Below are 24,510 nucleotides of genomic sequence, written 5' to 3'. Positions count from 1 at the left end.
AACTTTATCACGGGTAACAATTGTTACAGTTCGTCTCGAATTCATTTTTTTCTTTTTATCTATAAATTTTTGATCTGTCAATTTACTACTAATTTGTTGCATTTGATGCGATCCGACTCTCATCATTACCTTGAGAGTGTGCTGATCGAGAGCTTCTACTCTGACAGAGACTGGCGGGCCACTGGGTACTTCCTCAGCAGTGATGATGGTAACAGTGTCGGATGGATCAGACGTGCCAATTTCATTCTCAGCGACGATGCGAAGGTGATAGGTGGTTGCGGGCCTCAGGTTGAACACTCCAGCTACGTTCTGCTGTGAACCAGGTACGAGCACTCTGTCGATGTCAGTTTCCCAGGAACCCTTGCTGATCTTGTACTCAATGACATATCGCTTGATGGGGCTGTTTCCGTCATAAGGTGCGGCCCATGACAATTGCACTGAACGACCGGACTTATCCAAGACCTTGAGACCATACGGGACTTCCGGCACCTCTGTAAAAAAGAATTGTAAGGAATCACACAAATTTAATTATACAAGTTTATGAGTGAATCGCAGTATATTCAGCGACTTTGTACTGCACCGACCTTGTACGATCATGTTGATGCTGGTGTCATCGCTACCGAAGGCATTCGTGGCTACGCAGGTGAACAAGGCAGAGTCGCTCCTCTCGGTTCGTTTGATGCTCAGGTCAGACAGTACTCCATTGGACAAGATTTCTTCGCGGATGGTGTAACGAGGGTCGCTCTTCGTGTCCAGCCTCTTGTTGTTCATGTTCCACAGGATACCAATTGGTTTCTCTCCCTGCGCCTCGCATTGCAGAACAGCTGGTTCGCCACGGCGTGCGGTCTGGTTTCTCAGTTTGATGTCAAATTGAGGAGGAGCTGAAAGAAAGTGACGTTGCGAAAAGAGGAGATAAACGAAACGTGTTGCAAATTGAGGGGAATACGAAAGAGGGCGAGAAGTCCAAGTACCTTGAACCGAGATGAGAATGACAGCGGACAGGCCGGATCCAATGCCGTTGACAGCCTCGCAAAGATAGTAGCCTTCGTTCGTCTTCTGGATGTTATTAATAGAGAGAGTGCCATCTTCTACGCTAATATCAGGATTGCTCAGTTTCAAGTCAGTGTAATCTCCCGGCATATCCCCTACAAGGTAGAACAAACGTAATTAGCGCACGTGAGTAGATTATTCATACGTTACTCGTCGAGCTGCGGCCGTATGCAAATGCACTCACCAGCGGCTCTCTTCCACGTGACCTGAGGCTTAGGGAATCCGTCGGCTTTGCATTCAACTTGTGCGTCAGATCCCTGAGCAAATGCTTTATCGGTGGGTTCCAGAATCCAACGAGGCGGCACTGTTACAGAATAAGCAGATTAGTCGCGACGTACTTTCGCGCTACGCGCAATTTTGCAATATCCGGGAGCCAGTCGCTCTGCCAATTTGAGTCGTCCCGTAAGCTCGTACGAATTCGATTGTCAGTGGTGAAATTAATACACGTAATCGGTCGAGTTAAATTTCTGATCAAAATGAATGAATAATCATTCTCTTGCTTAAGCTCCGTGAAATCCAAACCACTGAGAAAAGAGTCAGTAATGATCAAATAGAGATCCATCATGTGTGTACGTGTATATTCAATTTTTCAAAATTCGAAGTTTCTGTAAGAGCTTCAAGTGAAGTTAATAAGTCTCAAGTCTCAAGCTGATAAAATCGCCGATTGACAGTTGTATCTACAGTATGATTGGAATATTCTTATCACATTGACGAGGACTCGAATTATGGCAGCGAATTTCGTCGCGTGCAGGACAAAATGTGCGACACGCTCCCGCTACTGCCGTGAATACAGTGTAATATGGCATGCAGGATTTTGAAATGATTATGCGGGTATCTAATTTATAAACAAAGAGGGAAAGAGAGAGAGAGAGAGAGAGAGAGAGAGAGAGAGAGAGAGAGAGAGAGAGAGAGAGGATGAGAGAGAGAGGGGCGAAAAAGGAGATGAGAGGAAAGAGAAGAAAGAGAGAAGGGTGATAAGTAAGAGAAAATGAGTGAAAGGGGGAAAAGAAGAGAGAGAAAGAGAAGGGAAAGAAAAGAGAGTGACAGGTGATCAAGCAGAGAGAGAGACAACGTATCTCGCTCAGAAGGAGCCTAGTAACAACGAAACATGCACGAAGCGCTGTCGAATTTGTACTCGAGCACGGTGTGACATGCTGTACCGCGTTTACGAATAATACTTCGATCACGCTTGTCCAATGATAAAAGCATGCATATGAAGTGTCTACTATGCTACAGACGCGTACTACAAAATGAACAAGGCAAGACGTGTGGTGAGGTGATGGGGTGGGGGGGGGGCGAGGAGGGGGCGTGTTGGGGGATAGTCATTCGTGGACTCGGGGCTGGTGAATTTTTATCGAGGGCTATTCTGAGATGTGGTTGGATGGTCGGTCGGTCATCTTTAGAACAAGGACGCGTTTTCAGCGCGATGGGGGTACGGTGAGGTATAAATCGACACTCGAACGTAACGAGAGAGACGAGAAACACGCAACTGTCGCGTGTGAGACCTAAGCAATCCTGCGATCGTGAGGTGAGGTAGCGTTAGGTCGTTCGTGCTTTTCGCCGGAAACGGCGAACGCGCGCATGTGGAGACGCGATCAGAGACTGTCGCGTGTGATTGGGGACGTGGTGTCACGTGGTGGCCAACGTAAAAGGGTCGCAAAGAAGAGAGCGGTCGACGATGACAGCGAGGTTAAACGAGGCGGCGGGCAAAATAAAAAAGTATCGATCTGGCCGAAGCGCTTCGACGGCGAGAGACCACTTCGAACTTGTGAGATGCTCGCTCATTCGCTCGCTTCTGAAAATCGGCGGGGTTGACACAGCGAAGGAGGGAAATTACAGCGGTGAGAAGAGTAGAGAACGTAGACGGAAAGAGAGGCAGATTTGCAGAGACAGAGAGTACAAAAGAAAGTGTGTGGCAAGACATAGAATGGAAGGAAGAGGTTTACGCGCGCGCGCGCGCGCACGCGAGAAAAGTTTACCGCATTGACGGAAGCATTACGCGCTGCGTGACAACGCGCGAATCGCGCGAGCGCCGAACCAACTGAAAAAAGTTCCAGAAAGAAAGCTTTCGCCAACAGGGATCAAAACACACGATCAGCTTCAGCAACGATGAATATATAAATATATAAGATGCAACCAATCAAGCCTGCGCTCAAGTACTCTCGCGGGGTCTGCGCGGGGCCGCTTTTATCGTTCTCATTCCGAAACTTCGCTCAACCATTATTATCATTAATCATTAATTAGCGCCATTCTCAGTGCTCCATTTCTTTACTCTGGACCTAACCGTGGACTCGTAAGGTTGCCTCGTGGATCACCCGGCCCGACGGATTACTAGCGATACACGCGTAACGTCCGCCATGCTCCGGGGTTACCGGCTCGATCAGTAGTATACTCGTCCGTGGGCCGATTTTCCCGACGCTGTATCCCATGAACTGCGACAACGCTTCGCCCTCGTGGTTCCAGGCGATCTCGATCGGGGTGTCACCGACCGGCACCATGCATGCCAATTGGGCGGCCTGCCCGGCATAGATCGGTCGGTCTCCAAAATCGAACGGACTGATCCGTGGCAGGACTGTAACGGAACGGCAGCTACATCCACGATCGTAACGTTCCGCTCCTCGCGATCCTTCGCTCACTCAGACACGAGTGCTTCGGTCGCTCGGTCGTCTATCTCCGTGCGAGACTCGTCTCTCTCTCTCTCTCTCTCTTTTCTGTAATCCGCTGCTTTCTGTCCTGTTCTGTTTTCGAGAGAATCTAGCCTCGCCTCTCTCTCTCTCCACTTTCTTACTCGGCGCGGCGCGCTGTTCACTTCATCGCTGGATCGCGCACGACGCGACAACTCGCAAACGATCTGGCCGATCAACTCAACTAATCACGTGGAATAATCGAGGAGCAACCTATCGACGGATCCTTCGCTGGTGGTACCTGTGTTACCATGCTACCGAGATGAGAGACAGAGGGATGCGGAAAGTGGCAGAATGTATGGCAGAGAGAGTGAGAGACCATCTTTGTTTTGGGTCTGGGGAAAGTACGGGCCTGGGGAGACACGGTTCGTCTCGTAACACCGATACTGCACTCGAGTCGAATGTTCGGAACACGTCTAACCAAGTTGTCGTGGGCGCAAACTCTACGCGCTCGCCTATGTGGACCAGCTAAAAACGACTCGTGATCTCGTGACACAAGGAAGAGACAGCTTTCTATGATAGATAGAGAGAAACAGTGTATGCGTCGAGCAATGCAGACTTCCAGAGAAACACACACATAATCTTTCATAATACTTTCATCACAACAGTCAGGGCAGAACAAGATTGGAGATTTTACGACGTAAACGTAGAAGCGGCAGCAAGGGGATACAGGTCTAACATATCGAACGCTACTTGATAGAGATAAAAATACAGAATATGTGTATATATATATATATATATAAATATAAATATAATATATATAACAAAACTACAACCGAATATAAAAGGGTAAACGTACCATTGCTTTCCGCTCAAATAGTAACACGCATACAAAATGGCGGTACTCTCACTACTCGCGTACGCCCGTTAAACACCATCATCATGCCGCGTTTTCGCTTTTGTGTTAACAGTATCGTTTCTTTTTTTTCTCAATCTTTTTCTGTTTTTTTACTTTTTATTGCTGGATGCTTGTGATCGTGTGTTCGTTTTCTCTGTACCGTTCACTTTCAGATGGGCGCTATGCCTAGCACGGCCCGCTGGATTATCGGCGACGCAAGCATACTCCCCGGCGTGCTCTCCCCTGACAGCGGAGATCGTCAGGGCCGAGACTCTATCCCCCAACGCGGTGATACCCATTCCGTCGCCTACTTCTAAATGGCGGCCCTCGAACAACCACTTGAGCGAAATCGGCGTGTCCCCCTTCACGACCGCGCAATGGACGATTATCAGATCGCCGGAGTTGGCCTCGTCGAACGCGAACGGCTGCAGATGTGGAGCGACTGCCGAGAGATAGAAGACGGGACACATGCTAGAGAGATAACAGGCAACAAGAGAAAGAGACACGCGAGCGAGATCGAATGAACGTCCACCCCGCTAATCAGGGCGGACCCGCCGCGAAATCCGCCGCGATGCGACGCGATGCGACGCGACGCGACGCCGCCAGGCCGGTCGGAGCAAGCGCGGCTAACAATGTAATAGCCTGCTCTCGTGTCTGATCTCGCGTCGCGCCCAAGTGGCGAGGACGCGCGATTTCATCTTTAGCGTTCTCTTGAGCGTTCAGGGCTCGTAAAGCTCGGTAGCGCGATAGATATTTGAGCGGAAATATGTTCAAACGAGTGTCTACAAAGGAGCAAGCGGTTGACCTAGGACGACGACGGATAGGACTCGGGGTTTGCTCGGGGAGTGGAGGGAAGGGGAGAGATTCGCAGGACTGAACGAAATATCGAGAATAGATCCTTGGAGAGGTATCAGGTATGCACCGTTCACAATGAGATCGGCCGAGAGCTCGTGCCTGCCGGCAAGGTTTTCCGCGATACACGTGTACGTTCCAGCATGGGTCGCCTGGACGGATCCTATGCTGAGTATGGCGCCGCGTCCGCCCAGATCCACAATCGAGATTCCAAAGTGCGGCGAAATCGCATGACCGTTTAAGGTCCAACGAAGCGTCAAGGGTGCATCGCCCTCGACCACTGCGCATGGTACCGTTACTACTTGACCCGAGTTAAGCGGCTCCTCGCCGAACGAGAATGGCAATAATTTCGGAATGACTGGAAGAGAAAGAGACAGAGATCAGAAAAGGAGAGAAAGAGTCTGTGCGCGCGTTGAAGCCGCGGGTGGAACAGCGCGCGACATGTCGCAGTCCGCGAGACGAGAAATCGCAGCGCATCCTCCGCGAGACGCAGCCCTCTCGCTCCTCGTTCGCCTCGTTCGCCTCCTCTCTCCTGCGCTTCCTCTTGCTCCCGCTTTACGATTCTGTGTGTTATTGCGTGAATGTGTCGTTCTTGTGCTGTATTTCCGGCGCGAGGTGTATCTCGGTCGACGGACGTAACGAAACCAAGAGAAAGAACGAGCGTGTGTAAACCAAAGGATCGTAAAAGAGAAACGCCTACCTAACCAGTTACTTGACATCGGCTCGACGAGACGGCTAAAGTGACAATGACGGTCTCTAGAGAACACAGACACACGTCACACGTGCTACGAGTATAATATAAAAAAGCGAAGAGACGCAGATCGCAGATCTCCATTGTGCAAAACGTCAAACGAAAGATCGGCTGGGAATGAACGAACCGAATGACGAAAACGAAAAAGACGGACGAAAGACTCGCGGTTAGGGAGGATCGCAAGGACGGACAGGGTGTAAGGCACTTGAGGCGTGAGACAGCTAACGGAAATGCAAATCGCGCTGCCATAGACTTGTACCAGAGGTGTACCATTCACGTCCAAGATGGCTGAATGAGAAGTCGATCCAGCCGCGTTTGAGGCAACGCAGGTGTACTCTCCGGCGTGTCGCGCAGCTACCGACTCAATGGTTAGTTGTTTCACGCGTTTTGTGGAATCGATCACGATCACGTCGCTGTGATAAGACTGTACGGGACGGCCGTCGAAGGTCCATGTGATCTCCAGAGGGGAGTCGCCTTTGGTCACCACACACTGCACCGACACGAGATCTCCGGCGTTAACGGGCTCCTCGCCGAAGGAGATCGGTGCTATCTGCGGGGAGACTGCGACACGAACGACACAAGATAAAATACGAATCGAGGAAAGCAGGGGGCAGGTCTAATCGCTCTCGAGTGTCGAGAGTTTCGCCGAGACAGCGGATGAGAATGACGAATGAGCAGCTTCCCGCCTGATGTTCGTCTGAAAATGGCGTAAGAGGACGAAGGAAACGTGACAGGGAGGAGAAAATTGCAGGCGAAGGTGAAGGACCTTCGAGATCCAAGGATCGATGCTCTCGCCGGCTGGTAAACGGTTTACGATTCGCATCTACCGGGAAGGATTGAGAGAGTGCTGACGGTGACACTACGTCTTAACATGCGACACTTGTCAGTACCGTTAACTGATAAAATGGCGGAACGGCTGACGGACCCGACCAGGTTGCTCGCGACGCAGCTATATTCGCCGGCGTGGCGGGCGGTTACGGATTCAATGATCAGGACGGACGTTTTTTTCCCGCTGTTTGAGACCGTCACGTCCGGATGAGTGAGACGTGTGATCGGCTCGCCATTGAGGCTCCACTGTATCTCGATCGGTAAATCGCCTTTCAAAACACTACACATCGCGGAGACTTGCTCGCCCCAATTGGCCGGTCCTTCGCTGATGGAAAATGGAGCGATTTGCGGGGAGACTAGAAACAATCGCAGAAAAACGATCAGTACACTACACATGTAAACGACGTACGTCTTCCCTTCGGCCTTCGGAAAAGATGGCGTCTACGTTGAGAGCAAACGCGCAGCCCTCGCGCGAGATTGGCTACTCTTCGCCGAGCGACAGATCTCCCTGAATGATCTCAAGCGTATCCCTCGCTGAGTGTTCATCAGTTTTTACGTAATCAGTTGCCAATTATACCTCACGCGACTCGGGACAGAGTTCTACGGGGGGTTACGCGTTATGTATGTCGCAGTGAATCGAGGAAAGGAGAACGGTCGTGTCTAAGTACACGTGCTTGCAAGCAGAGTAACGGAGTCGAGTTGCTCGATCACAAGGAAGCACTTCACTTCATGCAATGCTGTACCGTTCACAGCCAAGATGGAGGAGTAGCTGGTCGCTCCGGCGGCGTTCGAGGCCGTGCAAGTGTACTCCCCGGCGTGTCTCGCGCTCACGGCCTCGATAGTCATTAAACTGACTCGCTTGCTGCTGCTCGATATAGACACGTCCCCGTGATTCTCCCTGGTGATGGGCTCGCCGTTGAGCGCCCACGACAAGTCGATTGGCAGATCGCCCTTCACAATCGTGCAGACCGCCGAGACAGCCTCGCCCCAATTCGCGGGCTCGTCGCTGATCGAGAACGGCGCTATCTGCGGGGCGACTGAAACCGATGTTGCGAGACATGACGAAACCGCCAAGACTCAGACTCGAGCATCTATGTAGCATTATGCACGATGGACGGGGAAAACCGACGCAAACCCTAGCTAGCCTACCGAAGGACACTCGGAGTCTCAGGAGAGAACACGACGGAAAGTAATGTACCGCCGTTTTCGTGAAGCTCACGGAGAGACTTGTACGATTTTCCAGTCTGCAAAAAGTCGAAGTCTTCTGCATATTTCGCCCGAATCGCCACCGTCTACCTTGCAGTTCTCCTATTGACCTCGTCGACCGACGCTCCTGCAATCATTTCCCCTCAGCGACGAACTTTTCGACAAACGATCGCAGAGATGCAAAGACAATGAGAGACTCGGCGAGGGAGAATGTCCGCAATGTCGTTGGCTGCGAGGTAATTTTACGCGCGGTGAGTCGCAGCTGTGGAGCCTCAACATCCCCGCGCGGTCGCCGCGAATATACGATGAAGCTCAGACGACGGAGACATACAGAGACACACGCGCCCTCATCGTCCCCCGTGCTCGACGAAGGGCCAGGGAATGTTGAAAAGATTGTGAGAGTGCGCAGGTGAGGGGCTTGAAGGAGGTGTGATGAAAAGGAGAGACGGGCGTTTTGTCTTCTGCCGGTGGAGATAAAGAACAGCCAAGGCACACGAGACGTGCCGTGTCTACGCTCGACGTATACATGCGCGCGTGTTACCGTTGACGGCTAAAGCGGCCGTATGGCTGGAGGCCCCGGCTTTGTTCGACGCGGTGCAAGTGTACTCGCCGGCGTGTCGGGCCGCGACCGCATCGATCGACAGCACGCTCAGACGCTTGCCCTTCGTGATAGAGAACTGATCGGTACTTTCGGCGGAGATCGGCACGCCGTCGAACGCCCAGGCAATGTCCATCGGGAAGTCCCCCTTCAGAATGGAGCAAGTCGCAGAGATCGCCTCGCCCGAGTTCACCGGCTCGTCGCCGAACGTGAACGGGAAGATCTGCGGAGCAACTGCGAGCGCGGTCGCGCGTCAGAGAGAGATTCTACGGCCAGTGAGGTTCTACGGGGGCCCCTCACGGAGTCGCGGGATCCTCGGCGATTGGTAGCGTATTGGGAGTGTGATTGATTGCGGCGATTAGGATCAGCGGGGGTGTCGTATCGTGAGACTAAGACAATGCGATGATGAGGAGGAGTCTGATGAATTACGTGTCGCAGAGTGATGGGGGTTTTAGGCAAGTGCTGTTACGATGTTTCACTTGACGTGCAGGTGGTGTGTAGGCTTTCCTTGGTAGATAGGTACCATTGACGGCGAGAGTGGTCGAATGGCTGACGTTGCCGGCTCGATTCGTAGCTACGCACGTATACTCGCCCGCATGCCGCGCGGCCACGGATTCGATGCTGAGGGCGCTCATATGCTTGTTTATCTTGGTGATTATGATATCCGAATCGCCCGAATTAATCGCTCTATCGTTAAACTTCCATACGATCGTAACGGGAAAGTCGCCCTTCATAATGGAACACGTTGCCGAAACCATGTCACCCCAATTCGCCGGCCCGTCACTGATCGCGAAAGGCCCTATATGAGGCGCAACTAAAATATCATGACAAAACAAACAGTTAATGGAATTCCACAGGTTCTAGTTCTACATAAGTTTACGTCATCAGCTCTCAGTCTTCTCGCTCTATTGATTTTCGCCGTTTCAGGATTCGATCCTGCCGTGAAAACTCATCTCGACACGCGCATCAGCGACGCGCAGACGCGACGGTGGCAAACGATTATCTGTGAATTCCGCAGCATCTAATTCTAAACGTAAATTAACAATCAACTCGTCGAACACACCTGCTCCGGCTGTATCGCAGGTAACGCAACCCTGCTCGCAGAGATCGTTCTCTTTCGTCGACGGCGCGGCGCACAGTGTTGTGATACAGGAAATTGATGTTCAAAAAGGTCTACAGCATTCAATTTTCAACCGATTGGGACGACTTTTTTTTTTTTTAATGAAGGTGAGAAGATTACCTACAATTCTACCGAGCGATATTTTCGATATCAGGAATCCTAACCAAATCCTTAGTAGACAAAGTGAATAGACAATGAAATATTGATACATTTTCAGAGGATGATGATTTTTTCTACTTCTATCAACGCGCAAATCATTATAATTACCAAACTATGAACCCATGGATTGTAAATCTTTTACTACTCAACTCGTAAACTCCAAACCTCATAACCCTGAACCCTATAACCTTGAGCCTCATAACCCCGAACCTCATAACCCCAAACCCTATAACCCCGAACTTCATAACGCCCGAACCCTATAACCTGGTACTCTATAACCCCCAACCCCATAACTCTAAATCTCATTATGACAAACGCGATAACCTCAAACCCGAAACCCCAAACTTCATATCCCATGGTGTTCGATGTTATGGGGTTGGGGATTATGAAGTTCGGTATTATGGGGTTTGAGATTATGAGGTTCGGGGTTATAAGGCTCGAAGTTATGAGGTTCGGGATTATGAGGTTTGGAGTTTATGAGTTGAGTAGTAAAAAATTTACAATCCATGAATTCATAGTTCGGCAATTATAATTATTTGCGCGTTGATAGAAGTAGAAAAAATTATCATCCTCTGAAAATGTATCAATTTTTCATACTTTGTCTATTAAGGATTTGGTTAGGATTCCTGATATCGAAAATATCGCTTGGTAGAATTGTAGATAATCTTCTCATCTTCATTAAAAAAAAGAAAAATGGTCCCAATCGATTGAAAATTGAATGCTATAGACCTTTTTGAACATCAATTTCCTGTATCACAACACTGTGCGGTGTTTCGTCACGATCGCACCCCTAATAGCGCTGAAATAGAAGAACATGGACGTCGATCGGGACGCTACCCTCTCAACAGCCGCCTCGGACACTCTTTTGCCGTTCTTTTCATATTTCTGCGAGAGAAAGAGAGATTGAAGAATATCGCAAAGGATCCTACGAAGCTGTAACGTTACGATAGCAAACAATTAACCAAATTCCATATCCATCGAATCCTACGTAAAGTAACAATGGACTCCTGATCTCGCGCTGATCTCAAATTATTCTCCCGTCGACAAGGCGTCTCGCGCACGGAGAGAAAGGATGGGGATTAATACGACGACGAACGGAAACAAACGCGTTTCGCTTGAAGGAGAGACAGGATCCTCCGGTTCTCATGAGCCAAACGTGGCCCTGAAAGCCAGAAAAGTCCCGTTTTCTGCAAAAACCAAGACGAACTTAATCCGTCCATCTTCGCTCGAGTTCGGCCGACCTCTCTTCTCCATGCGACGATCGTTCTCCACACACCAGCGAGATGGAAGAATACGAACATCAAGACAATCCCGGCGCGCGTACAGAGACTGCGACTGCTTTCGCGTTTCCGCACGCAAGAGAAAGGGATCGGGAGATATCGTGGGAGTGATAAACCGCTCTGCACATGCACGGCGGGTGGAGGGTGTGAGAAAAGCTACGCGGAACATAAGACGTGAGAAGACGCCGTACCGTTCACGGCCAGTGATGCGGAATAACTCGTTCCACCGGCAACGTTGCTAGCCGTGCAGGTATATTCCCCGGCGTGGCGCGCCGTCACGGCATCGATCGTAAGCAGACTGACGCGCTTGCTGGTACTGACTATCGTAATGTCGGGATGATCCCGAGAAATCGGCTCGCCGTTCAGTGCCCACTCGATCTGGATCGGGTGGTCGCCCTTCAGCACCGTGCAAGTCACGGTGATGGTATCGCCCCAATTCGCCGGTTCCTCACCGATTACGAACGGCATGATCTCGGGCGCAACTACAAACGCATCTTATAATTACAGCCCTGTTCTAGCACGATCGGACCCTCGGCAAACTTCAGACGTGCGATTCCCCGCCGGACCGGACCCGCGAATTGCATCTCGCTAATATCGCGATTCCGAACTCAGGGAAATTTCGACAAACAGCGGAGCCTGCTGGTGTGTTTTCTTTAATTACTACGACATCTCCGTGTCACCTCCGAGTTGAGAGCCGAGAACGCGAGGGAACGTGACGGGACCATACTTGGAGGTGAGTGTATGAATGGTGTCGGTGCCAAGCTACGTGAAAAGGATGACTCATACATGCACCGGGGATTAATAAAAGCTTCGAAGAACGTCGTATTGTGTACCATTGACGGCTAAGGAAGCGGAATAACTCGTCCCACCGGCGGCGTTACTGGCCACGCAAGTGTACTCTCCGGCGTGGCTAGCCGTAACAGCGTCGATCGTGAGCAGGCTGACGCGCTTGCTGGTGGCGATCGTTATATCGGAAAAATCGTGCGAGATCGACTCGCCGTTGAGCGCCCATTCGATCAGTATCGGCTGATCCCCCTTCAAAACCGTGCACGTTGCGGTCACCGTCTCTCCCCAATTCGCCGGCTTCTCACTGAGCACGAAGGGCGCGATCTCCGGGGCAACTACAATGGGACAGAGACACGCGAGCCTACAGCGACGAGCGATCGAGACTCGCGAGGTATCGCGATCGAGACTCGCGCGCGCACGAATCGAATCGGGTACCTCGCACGGGTACGACGCGGACGCAGCGCGTCGTTGCGACTTCACGACACATTAAGAAGACCGCGAATGACCATCGACTACATCGACTACATCGTCGAAGGGACAGTGTAATAGCGGATAATGGGCGATGATGGGACGTAAAGGATCGCAGATGCGTGTAGGGTCAATCTCTCGGGCAAGATGTGTACCGTTCACAGCTAATGTCGCTGAATGACTGGTCGCTCCGGCTTTATTCGAAGCCGAACACGTGTATTCCCCTGCGTGTCTCGCGGCCACGGACTCGATGCTGAGAATACTATTCTTCCGTGTCGTCGCCAGGATATTAATGTCCGAGCGATCTGGCTGAATCGGCTCGCCGTTCAACGCCCACATGATCTCGATCGGTAAGTCACCCTTGAGGATGGCGCACACCACGGAAATGGAATCGCCCCAGTTTGCTGGTTCCTCGGCGATAGTGAACGGGGCGATTTGCGGTGCGACTGCAACGAGTTCTACGTGTTCTCTCTCTCTCTCTCTCTCTCTCTCTCTCTCTCTCTTTCTTTCTCTCTCTCTCTCTCTCTCCCTCTCCCTCTCCCTCTCCCTCTCTCTCCTTCGCTCTCTCTTCTACCTCGTATAAGTCGTCAATATCTTTGACGACACAATCGTGTCGATGGACGCGGTGGGGCAAAATCCGAGAAAAAGTTTGAAGAGGAAGTATATATACAGAAATGTTTGAGGGACGGGCTGGCGAGGGATTGCCGTTGAGCAGTTGTACACTTCTCCTTTTTCGGATACCCGATTTTAGATACGCGCGATTTTCGATCGGGCAGTCAAGGAGGAAGAAAATATGGAAGAAGGTGGGGACGGGCGGGCGATTTCAGCAAGACCGACATCTCTCTTTCTAACGATTATCGTAGGTACCGTTGACTGTCAATTCCGCGGAATAAGTGGTTGCGCCGGCAGCATTAGAGGCAACGCAAGTGTAAGTTCCCGCGTGACTCGGATTCGCAGAATCTATGGACAGCAGGCTGTTCCTCTTGGCGGTCGTCACTGATATTCGATGATTCTCCTCGACGGGCATCCCGTTCAACGCCCAAGTGATCTCCAACGGGGAGTCCCCGTTGACGATCGTGCAAACCGCCGAGACGGAATCGCCCCAGTTCACCGCCTTGTCGGTCATTTCGAAAGGAGCGATGCGCGGTGGCACTGTCGGGGTCACAGAAACGCTACGTCATACGGAACCGGAAGCGGGACAAGTGAAATGACTTGTGCGAGAAGAAGCTCGCGACAATTGTGGGTCGCAAAAACGTCGAAGCGGCTCTTCGGTCCGGCTTTCTCTCACGGTCAGGCCTTGAGACGCAACCTGCTCGATTAGGAAAGCATTTCAATCGAGAGACTCCAGCAAAAGGGATACAATTGACACTTTGCTTGACGTTCCAAGGCATAACTCAACTACTTGACGCGTGACCGATCATCAATTGCATGTCAAAGCTCTGCGGGGGAGGGGGGGAGGCATTTACCATACGCGCGCATCTTTTTCGCTTTCTTTTTTCTCCTGGGTGCCATGAAGCACTAAGAAAAGCATAGCCCGTGTCTCGTGCGTCCAACCAACCACCCAACCGTCAGTGATTCAAACTGAACAAGCGTACCGTTCACCGAAAGAACCGAAGAATGGGTAGCGGTCCCGGCCGTGTTGCTCGCAGTGCACGAGTACTCGCCCGCGTGTCTTGCGGCTACCGATTCGATCGTCAGCGTGCTGGCCCGTTTGCTATTCCTGCTTATCACTATATCGGAATGGTCGTAATTGTGCTCGTCGAATGCGCCATTCGCGTCGATTACGCGGCCGTTAAATGACCATACCACGTCGACAGGTAGGTCGCCTTTTATCACGGCGCACTGAACGCTCGCCATCTCCCCCGCATTGGCCGCTTCGTCACCGAAGGTGAAGGGCGCTATCTGCGGGGCAACTGCAACCGCGAAGGGCACACTCGTCAATCACACGTGGGGGAGCGGTTCCGGAGTGGCCGGCCGAACGCTCGCGGCCAGGTGAAACGGGAAAAGTAGTCGTAATGCAAAATAAGAACCAAGGTGGAGGCGATACATCTGACAAAACAGTTCCTCGGGATTTCCACGGGGAGGATCGAGGAAGAGGGATCGAGGGCGGACGGCGCTAGAATATAAAGGACATCCAACAACAATGTAACGGTTAAGCGATACGGGAACGAAACCGAAGAGAAAAGAAGACAACGGAAGAAATGTAGGCCATCGTTTCGCTGTCTATGCGGAATGGACCTTGTCATTGGCTGTCGTCGTCTTCAACGGCAATCCCGCGATTGCCCTCTTCTAGACTACCTCGCGTCGCGCGAGATCGCCGCCGGAGACGACGGCAGTGAGCTTGTGAGCAGTGATTACTTATAATCGATATATATATATATATATATTACTGCGGAGATATACAAGAAAAATTACAAGAGAATAATGGAAAAGTGTATACAGGTGTATAAGGCAGTAACTTTGACATATACGAGCGCGGTACCGTTCACCGAGAGTACAGCGATGTGACTGTCGGATCCGGCGGCATTGGTCGCAGTGCATTTGTATCTTCCAGCATGCCTCGCCGCTACGCTGTCGATGCTCAAGAAGCTGACCCTCTTATTGGTCACGATATTAACGTCCGGCCGACTCGAGTCGATCGGGATGTCGTCGAACGTCCACGTCAATTTTACGGGGAAGTCGCCCTTGACGATCGTGCAAGAGACCGACAGCATCTCGCCGGAGTTGAGGGGATCGTCGCCGAAGGAAAACTGGAGGATCTGTGGCGCGACTGCGTGAACGAGCACAGACGCCGGCACAGACGGGAGGGTGTAACGACAGAGACACAGAGAACACGTGAGAGCGGATGGAGGGATTTCGTATACTGTGTGTGTGTGTGTGTGTATGTGTGTGTGTGTGTGTGTGAATATATTACGTTTAACGTTCAATTTTCACACACCTTCATCAGCCGACATTATGTACAACATTATGATAAAGAAACGGAAACGAAAGAGTACGACAATGTGTGTTAATGGAATCTTTTAGTGTACAATTAGCGTGTCGGGTAAAATCTAATGTGTCATTAGTATAGATACATGTAAATACGTAGCCAAAAGTAATAACGATAATGAAATTAACGAACGAAATTAACGCGCAAGTAGTAGTGAGTATGTGAGTGAGGCGGAAGAAACGTCGCGCGGTGAGAGAGAGAGCGTGTTAATAACCAGCTACGATAATTGACCGCTCGAACGAGGAAGGCGATGCATGACAGAGAGTAGAGCAGTAAAGACGGACGAGCATTCATTTTTCTCCGGTGGGAGCCGGTTTCATATACCGTTTACAGCAAGATGGGCCGTGTGTGTCGTGGTGCCGACGCGGTTGGACGCAGTACAGGTATAATCGCCGGCGTGTCTGGCCGCGACCGATTCGATCGTTAAGACGCTGTTCTTTCGGTTCGTGCTGGCTACCACCACGTCGGAGTCGCGACTGTCAATCGTGGTCCCGTTAAAAGCCCATGTGATCTCGATGGGCTGATCGCCCTTCGCGACGGAACAGGTGACGGAGACTAGCTCGCCCCAGCTGGCCGGCTCATCCCCAAATGCGAAAGGCAGTATTTGCGGGGCAACTGGAAAGAGCGACTGGGAGAAACGGGGCAAGAAAGAACGAATGTCGGCTCGTGGCGCGATGCGTAACTCTCGGCGACCGAGTCTCGATCATCGACGTCCGTTCGACGGAAGCGTTTGACCGGCCGCGACGACGTGGAGTCGCAGCAGACGAGATTGGTATGGCGGTGGAAAGTGTGCTCGTTTCGTTCGAATCGAGAGATTCCTCGGCGAGGATAATGGATAAACACGACGGATGGGGAAGTAGTTGAGCCAGGTGTGTGTATGTGTTTGTGTGACTATATATATACACAGCGAGTCTATGTCGTGAGACGGGAGCCGTGCGGAGGGGAGGATCAGGGTCGTACCGTTGACGGTCAAAGTTGTCGATCGACTGACGGAACCGGCTAGATTTGATGCGGAGCAAGCATACTCGCCGGCGTGACGCGCCGAGACGCCGTCGATGATGAGGGTACTCAAATGCTTGCTGATTCTGGTGATTGTGATACTCGTATCTTTCGACGTGTCGATCGGCACGCTGTTGAAAGCCCACGATATGTCCATGGGCATGTCGCCCTTCAGGATCGAGCAGGGCACGGACACGGAGTCTCCCCAATTGGCGATCTCGGCATTGAATGCGATCGGCAGTAGCTGCGGTCCGACTAGACGTGCCAGCAAACAAGCATCATTTCGCAGCGACGGCGTTCGCGAGATCGTGGATCACACACACTCTTTCTCTTTCTCTCTCTCTCTCTCTCTCTCTCTCTCTCTCTCTCTCTCTCTCTCTCTTGGTGCCCTTCCAGGGCACCAATGCGGGAAACCGTTTCGCCAATCGTGTTCTACTCGTCGTCTAGCTGTCTATGATGTTCAACGACGTTCCCGTAGGATACCCGCGTGGATAAAGGATTCGATGTAACACTGAGACATAGAGGACGTGACACAAACGAGGGAATAGCCGTAGTGCTGTCTGCGAGAGATCTGTGCAGGGGACGAGACAAGGTGGTGGTAAAACGCAACTGAAGTATGAAAAAGGCTGTGTTCTCTAGGAACAGATCGTAGTCCCGAACCATTGACGGTGAGGATGGTCGAATGGGACGCCGTTCCAGCCGCGTTTTCGGCGGTACAAACGTACTCCCCCGCGTGTTTCGCGGTGATGACCGAGATCATGAGCATGCTAACGCGATCCGCGACCTTCTTCGCGAGTACGCCGGAGGAACCGCCCATCTCTTCTCCGGGATAGCTCCAACGTATGTTCAACGGCAGGTCGCCGCTCGGCACGATACACTGCAGATTCGCGAACTCCCCGGCGTTCATCGGTAGCTTCATGAACGCGAACTCCTGAACGTCGGGCGGCACTGAGGGTGGAGGAACGATGTATGGACGTATATGATTAGGTCGCGTATGTGTGTACCCGCATTTATGCGTCTCTCGCGTCATGCGCCACGCTCGTGGATATCATAGACACAATTGTGTGTAACTGGGTTAGGTCTTTGGTTATTTCACTCGTTGAAATGTCGAAAGTGCATCGAGGTAATAAACAGAGAAATATATCACCCAAAAAAAATAATTTCAGAACAAACGAAATTATCTAAATTTTAGAGGATTTTATTCGCGTATATGGACTCAAGAAGATTCCTCTAAGATTAGGGGGGAAATGTTATAAACAGATTATTTTTAAAGTTAGAAAGATTATATGTTACATGTATAATGCAAGTCTTATTGATTTTAATATAAATTCCCTCTTATACACAAATTATTTAATCTTTTTTTTAAAGGACTATTATTTATTCTTATTGCACTTTATTCTTACTGGTTATACTAGTTAATTTGAAAAAATTATCGATACGTATATAGCAAAAAGTAATTTATATATAGATGTACTTTTGGCTCCAGTTCTACAATATGTAGTCACGAATGAAATGAGATCATCATAATATAAATTTCCAATCAGTTTTGTTATGGACTTCATGGCTACAAAGATGTCCATCATAACCAATTGTATGAAACATAGTTAAAAGAAAGACTATATTATTCAATTTCTTGCAATAAATTATAAATTGTATTTGACCAAATATGAATAAATTATCTTCGTTATATGTTACAGCAACACACATACTCTTTTTAAAAATTCATTCCAAATATTCTAACCCATGAGCACATACTTATTTTTTCGTTCATATCTGAAGGTAGAGCATGACTGAACAAAAGAAGCCAATATTCAAATCAACACATTCCTCTTCATATAAGAGGGAAATTAATTGATATAAGAGGAAATTCTCTTGAAATAAGAGGAAAACAATTAGAATAATATCTAATAAATTTTAGATGAATGGTTCACTTTAATCGCTTTATCGAAAGAGGAATCCTTTTCCTGTAAAAGGCTTCGCTTAGAATAGCTTCGCTTAGATTCTATGGGAAAAATCATTTTACAAATAAAATACTTTTTTTGGATGATTCTTTCGTTCGAATCCCATGTTACTTTTATGAATCCAACTAGTGTTGACGTCGCGAGAGAAAAGGCTAGCGTTTGAATAATTGACAAACGCGCGATACTTTACTTATCAATATCGCGACCGATGGCGACGGCGAGTATTTGTGTATGCGATCGCAAATCTGTGCCTATAACACGCACGGACGCGTGGACGCACTTGGTTGTTACTACACGTGATGGTCGCGCGATGGAGGAAGAGATCTGATTTGAAAAACAAACGCATCAGAGTCCTTACTGACGATTCAGCTCGGCCACCGCCATACCAACTCCTAAACTTTCCACGAATGTGTGTCTTCTGCGCCTCGACGTACGTTCGCTCTACGTTATTAAGAGGTCGTAACGCCGGCAACGGGATCGTCGATGCACGTGTCCGACTGCGTGCCTGTGTCCTACATACAGTCGCACCCTTTAGAATCTATGACACGTTTTCCCTATACGCGCGAAGGACACCCCCGACAACAATTTGCCGACCCCTTCATCTCGGCATCGATATGGGACGGTGCGATAAAACAGGGTTTAGTGGCAGATTTTACGGACACGCTAATCCGCTGCAAAGACAGTAGCTGCAAAGAAATTGGTTCGCTATTCTAGTGATAATATAGTTATCTCGTCGATTAGTCGGCTGGCCGGATGATCGCTGCAAATGTACATGTTCCAACCTCTTGTGGAGAGAATTATCATTAAAAAATCATAAAAGTTTAACAGTTCTGGATATACATATGTTGCTTGATACGCGCTTGATAAAAATATGCCAGGCTCTTTTTGACGACAGAGAGAGAGTAAACTTTCGTTCATTTGAATGCGAATATTCTACATGAAAGTCTCGTCCTATCGTTATAAATAAAAAAATGTTATCGTTATAAAGTTCAATTTTATTCAATATTGTTCAACTATTACTTGACTGTCAAGAATTAATGTTTTCATTTAACTGTGGAACAGTCTGAGTGAAAACAAATACGCGGGAAGAAATTACGCGATAATCGTGAAAAAATGTAGGGAAGCAAAGTGTCGAACTTACCCATGACTTGAACTTCCAGTGTTCCACGTGCGCTGTAACCCTGTGCGTTGCGCGCTACGCAGGTATAGGTCGCCTGGTCGCTCATTCGTTCAACGTTCTCGATGATGAGTGTGCCGTTGGGGAAGACCTTTTGCTTTCTGTTGATCGGTAAGACCCTGGTGTCTCGTTCCCAGACGATGCTCTCGATCGGGTATCCACCGACAGGGCAGGTGACGCGCAGAGTTTCTCCAGCAACGATAGCCTTCTTGTCCATGTGGCGAATGAACGGCAAACCATAGACGTTGAGGCGCGCAGAGTGCTCGGCAGATCCAACCTGTGTGTGCAAAATGTCGCGTTGTATATTTCAAAAAATATTCGAAATGCCACTCTCCGGAGATCTCTCTGCGGAATTAGGAACCTCTATTAGGAGGTTGAATTGGTTCTGGTCCTTAGCAACAGATGGCTTTAGTATTGGGAGTACAAATTAGTTCGGTCCGTTTTTTTGTGTTAAAAGATGTATTTGTTTCAAAACAAAATGAATGAACAGATCAGTTAAAGTATTTTCCATCGCTGGCTACTACTTTCTCCCATTTCTCAGGCAATTTTCGAATTCCATCTCGAAAAAATGACTCGTCTTTTGAGGCGATCCAAATTTGGAGCCAATTTTCGATATCTGCGAAAGAAGTGAACCGGTGACCTGCCAAATCGTGCTGCATCCTTCGGAATAACCAATAATCAGAAGGAGCAATGTCCGGAGAATACAGCGGGTGCGGTAAAATATCCCATTTGAGCGTTTCCAAATATTTTTTTACGACTTTTGCGACATGAGGCCGAGCGTTGTCATGAAGAACACCTTTCAACGTCTCTCGGTTTCAGTTCATAGGGCATCCAATTTCCTTGTTTTTGAATAATTCCCATGTCTCTCAATCGTACGGAAACGGCTTGTTGAGTCACTCCCAATGATTCTGCAAGCTCCTCTTGCGTTTGACTCTGATCTTCTTCGAGTAATGCCTCTAATTCTTTGTCCTCGAATTTTTTTGGCTGTCCAGAGCGAGGCTTGTCTTCGACGCTGAAATCTCCATCCTTGAAACGTCGAAACCATTCCCTACATGATTTATCAGTTGGAGCAGCGTCATTGTAAACTTCAACAAGCATTCGATGGGCTTCAGCTGCATTTTTCTTCCAATCAAAGCAGAAAATTAAAACCTCCCGCAAATGCTGCTTGGTTAACATAAAATTCGACATTTCCAACACTGTAAAAAACAAGGTTTTTGTTTGAAATTCAAAGCGATATAAACTGAATATTATTGGCAGACGTCTAACCTCTCTGAAACCGCCAAAATCGGCAGTCACTATGAACCATTCATAACAGCCGGAGCCATCTTTTGAAAACGGACCGAACTAATCTGTACACCCAATAACAAGTTAATGATTAGTACGAATGCTGAAATCTGACAACACCGAAAAATTTGACATTCCTCTATGACAGATTGCGCACTATTATAACTGATAGCCGTAAAGATTTACCTTTACTTACCCCCCGCCGATGACCTTGACATATTTTATTAAGGACACCTTCCAGAGTATCAATCAAAAAGTTTTAGCCGTCGCTCATTGTTTATTAAAAAGTTATTAACAGAAAAAGTTCTCTGAGTGGAACGTAATTTGCAGCTATTGTGTACATATTCAAGAAGATAAAAATAATGCAACAATTAAGGTTGAATTAGGCTAATTCTTCTCACGGCCGGGGGGCGCAGCCTACCGCCTCTCATTCGAGGAAAAATAAATCAAAATGTTTTAGCCGTCACTTATTGTTTACTAAAGTAGTTTAATGATCAAATTAAAATTTTTTAACACAGTGTACATTTAAATGAAGGAAACATAGTAAAAAGTATATATATACAGAGTGTTCTAAAAAGACATGACAAAAATTTAAGGAGATATTCCTCATACCTGAAGGATGAAAAAATGTTATATGGACATAGGTGTGGAAATGCTTATTTCAGGAGTTATATTGAAAATACTGTTAGCTGTATTACTTACGAGGGTGATAAGTACTTAGCCTACAAAAGAAAAACGAAAATTTTGGAAAAGTGGCGATTTATTTCTCAACATAGTCTCCTTTTAGCTCGATACACTTGACCCAGCGATGCTCCAACTTCTTTAACCCGTCTGAAAAATACGTTTTCTCGAGGTTTGCAAAGTAGCCCTCCGTGGCGGCGATGACCTCCTCATTCGACTCAAATTTCTGCCCGGCGAGTGACTTTTTCAAGTTTGGAAATAAAAAGAAGTCGCACGGGGCCAAATCTGGAGAATACGGTAGATGGGGCAGCAGTTCGTAGCCAAATTCGACCAATTTGACCGATTTGGCGAGGGCGGAGGTGTGAGCCGGTGCGTTGTCATGGTGGAAGAGCACTTTTTTCTTTGCCAAATGGGGCCGTTTTTTCTGCAATTCGGCATCGAATCGGCCCAATAATTCGGCATAGTACAGCCCTGTGACCGTTTTGCCCTTCTCCAGGTAGTCGATGTAGATCACACCTTGTGAATCCCAGAAAACGGTGGCCATCACCTTTCCGGCCGATAGGACAGTCTTCGCCTTCTTCGGAGCACGTTCGCCGGGTGAAGTCCACTGTTTCGACTGTTCCTTGGTCTCTGGTGTGTACCAGTGGATCCATGTTTCGTCGACGGTCACGAAACGACGCAGAAACTCCTTCGGATTGCGCTTAAACAGCGTCAAACACTGCTCTGAAGTGGTCTCACGGTTGCGCTTGTTGTCCGGAGTGAGCAAACGTGGCACCCATCGCGCCGACAGCTTTCTCATGCCCAAAATTTCATGCAGGATATGACCCACGCGGTCTTTTGAGATGCCTACTGTCTCAGCTATCTCGCGCATCTTCAATCGGCGGTCTTCCAATACGAGATAGTGGATTTTTGTCATGTTATCCTCCGTGGTAGCCGTTTTCGGGGCACCTGGGCGTGGCTCATCAAAAACCGACGTGCGACCACGTTGAAACTCGTTAAACCAATTTTTGGCGGTCGCCATCGAAGGAGAAGAGTCACCGTACACAGCATCCAAGCGCTCTTTGATTTCGCTGCGCGATTTCCCTTCCAAAAACAAGAATCGAATCACCGACCGATATTGCTCTTTTTCCATTTTTCTAAAATCTGCAGACACGCCCGCTTCCACACGCGGTCAAAACAAAACTACGAGTCCGATTCGGCTGAAATTTCGACAGTAGCCGTCTACGAGAATGTACTACACGATAGTAAATTCCTCTTGCGATAGTGGCGCCATCGGGCGGTGAGGCTAAGTACTTATCGGACCGCCCTCGTATATAAGGAGAAATTTAGAATTAATTATTGTAAACGACAATCATTTAATTAGGCTTATTTACATTTGGTTTTAATGTGACCTTGACTTAGTTACAATAAATATTGAAAATGTTCGCTATTCGCCTGAATACAAGCAGTGACACGTCGACACATTGATTCACGGACACGTTCAAAAATGCCTGGCGTACAGTGGATTGTCTCGCAACCTGCAGTGATACGATCACGAAAATCTTGAATATCACGCACTGTTGTAGCATGTACGATTGCCTTTAAATGTCCTCACAAATAAAAGTTTATCGGATTGAGATCCGGGGAACGTGGAGGCCACAAAGTAGATCCACCTCTTCCTATCCATAGATCACCGTAAGTTTGATTGAGAAAATCACGACTAATACGGCTGAAATGAGGAGGAGCTTCATCATGCATAAAGTACATGTTTTGTCTAATCATCAACGGAACATTTTCTAACAGAATAGGAAGATGGTTTTCTAAGAAATCTATGTACACAAGCGTTGTAAGATTTGGTGGAAGAAGATAGGGTCTTATTAAATAATCACCGATAATGCCGGCCCATACATTAACAGAAAATTTGTGACGAAATGGAACGATTTTGTATGGATTATTATCTGCCCAGATGTGTTCATTGTGAAAATTAACAATCCCATCTCTAGTAAACTGTGCCTCATCCGTAAACAGCACTGCAGGAATAAAGTTAGGATTGGTATGAACCATTGGCAGAACGTATATTGAGGGAAATCCCTTGGTAATAAAGCTTGAACACGCTGTACGTGGATGTAAAAGTTGCTCATGCAATATATTCCAGACCATGGAGTGAGTAACATATTAGCAGCTATTCTTCTTGTGCTTGTTTCAGCGTCTTGTTCAATTGCATCCAAAATAGCCTGCTTAACATCTGCAGTTCTCGTACTTCTTGGTCTTCCAGAATTGAAAGTTGCTGACTGAAACATTCTGTATTCTCTAAGACGACGATGAATTGCTTCAAATGTCCTTCTGTCTGGACAGCCTCGTAGGATACGAGGGTAGTCCCAGAAGTACCTGATCTGACGTATAGATAGCGGTTGTTGTTTGAAAAGAATGACTATGGTAGAAAGTACCAACCTTATAAAGCTTAAGTTTGAAGTTTGACGACGCTACGTTGTTTAGTATTTGTTTGGCAGTCATCAATAGTGAACGCTCTCAGTGAATTTGTAAACATGGAAAAAATTGGTCATCGTTATGTGATATAATACTTTCATTTGAAAGGCCTCAGTCCAACCAATATCAAAGCGAAGCTAGATTTTACTCCGGGGGAGTTTGCTCTTTCGTTTACAACAGTAAAATATTGGTGGATGGCAGAGTTTAAACGAGGCTGTACGAGCTGCCAAGACGAACATCGCAGTGGTCGACCAAATGAGGTGACCACGCCAGAAATGGTGAAGAAAATCCACAAAATGGTATTGGATGACCGTCGACTGAAAGTGCGCGAGT

The 24,510-nt window shown here is 48.5% G+C and overlaps 1 protein-coding gene across 50 annotated transcripts in view; it reads right to left on the bottom strand.

Moving 5' to 3' along the window:
- Positions 1–24,510, bottom strand: part of Dscam1 (Down syndrome cell adhesion molecule 1) — a 98,633-nt gene that overhangs the window by 17,929 nt on the left and 56,194 nt on the right. For 17 of the 50 annotated variants that reach the window (XM_025296981.1, XM_025296983.1, XM_025296980.1 and 14 more), the window contains exons 10-15: positions 19,711–20,023; positions 14,216–14,533; positions 1,235–1,354; positions 972–1,145; positions 585–881; positions 130–491 (exon numbers count right to left, since the gene is read on the bottom strand). In XM_025296981.1, coding sequence (XP_025152766.1) covers positions 130–491; positions 585–881; positions 972–1,145; positions 1,235–1,354; positions 14,216–14,533; positions 19,711–20,023 — 1,584 coding nt within the window. Of the gene's footprint in view, positions 1–129; positions 492–584; positions 882–971; positions 1,146–1,234; positions 1,355–5,494; positions 5,783–6,445; positions 6,737–7,065; positions 7,360–7,746; positions 8,041–8,750; positions 9,042–11,557; positions 11,849–12,199; positions 12,488–12,775; positions 13,067–14,215; positions 14,534–15,102; positions 15,391–15,933; positions 16,225–16,569; positions 16,864–19,710; positions 20,024–24,510 lie in introns of all 50 variants that reach the window. The other 33 variants (XM_025297013.1, XM_025297010.1, XM_025296989.1 and 30 more) reach the window with 12 other exon arrangements.

Source organism: Harpegnathos saltator, unplaced genomic scaffold (assembly GCF_003227715.2).
Source record: "Harpegnathos saltator strain DR-91 unplaced genomic scaffold, Hsal_v8.6 scaffold166, whole genome shotgun sequence".
NCBI lineage: Eukaryota > Metazoa > Arthropoda > Insecta > Hymenoptera > Formicidae > Harpegnathos > Harpegnathos saltator.
This window is presented reverse-complemented; position numbering and strand designations above follow the sequence as displayed.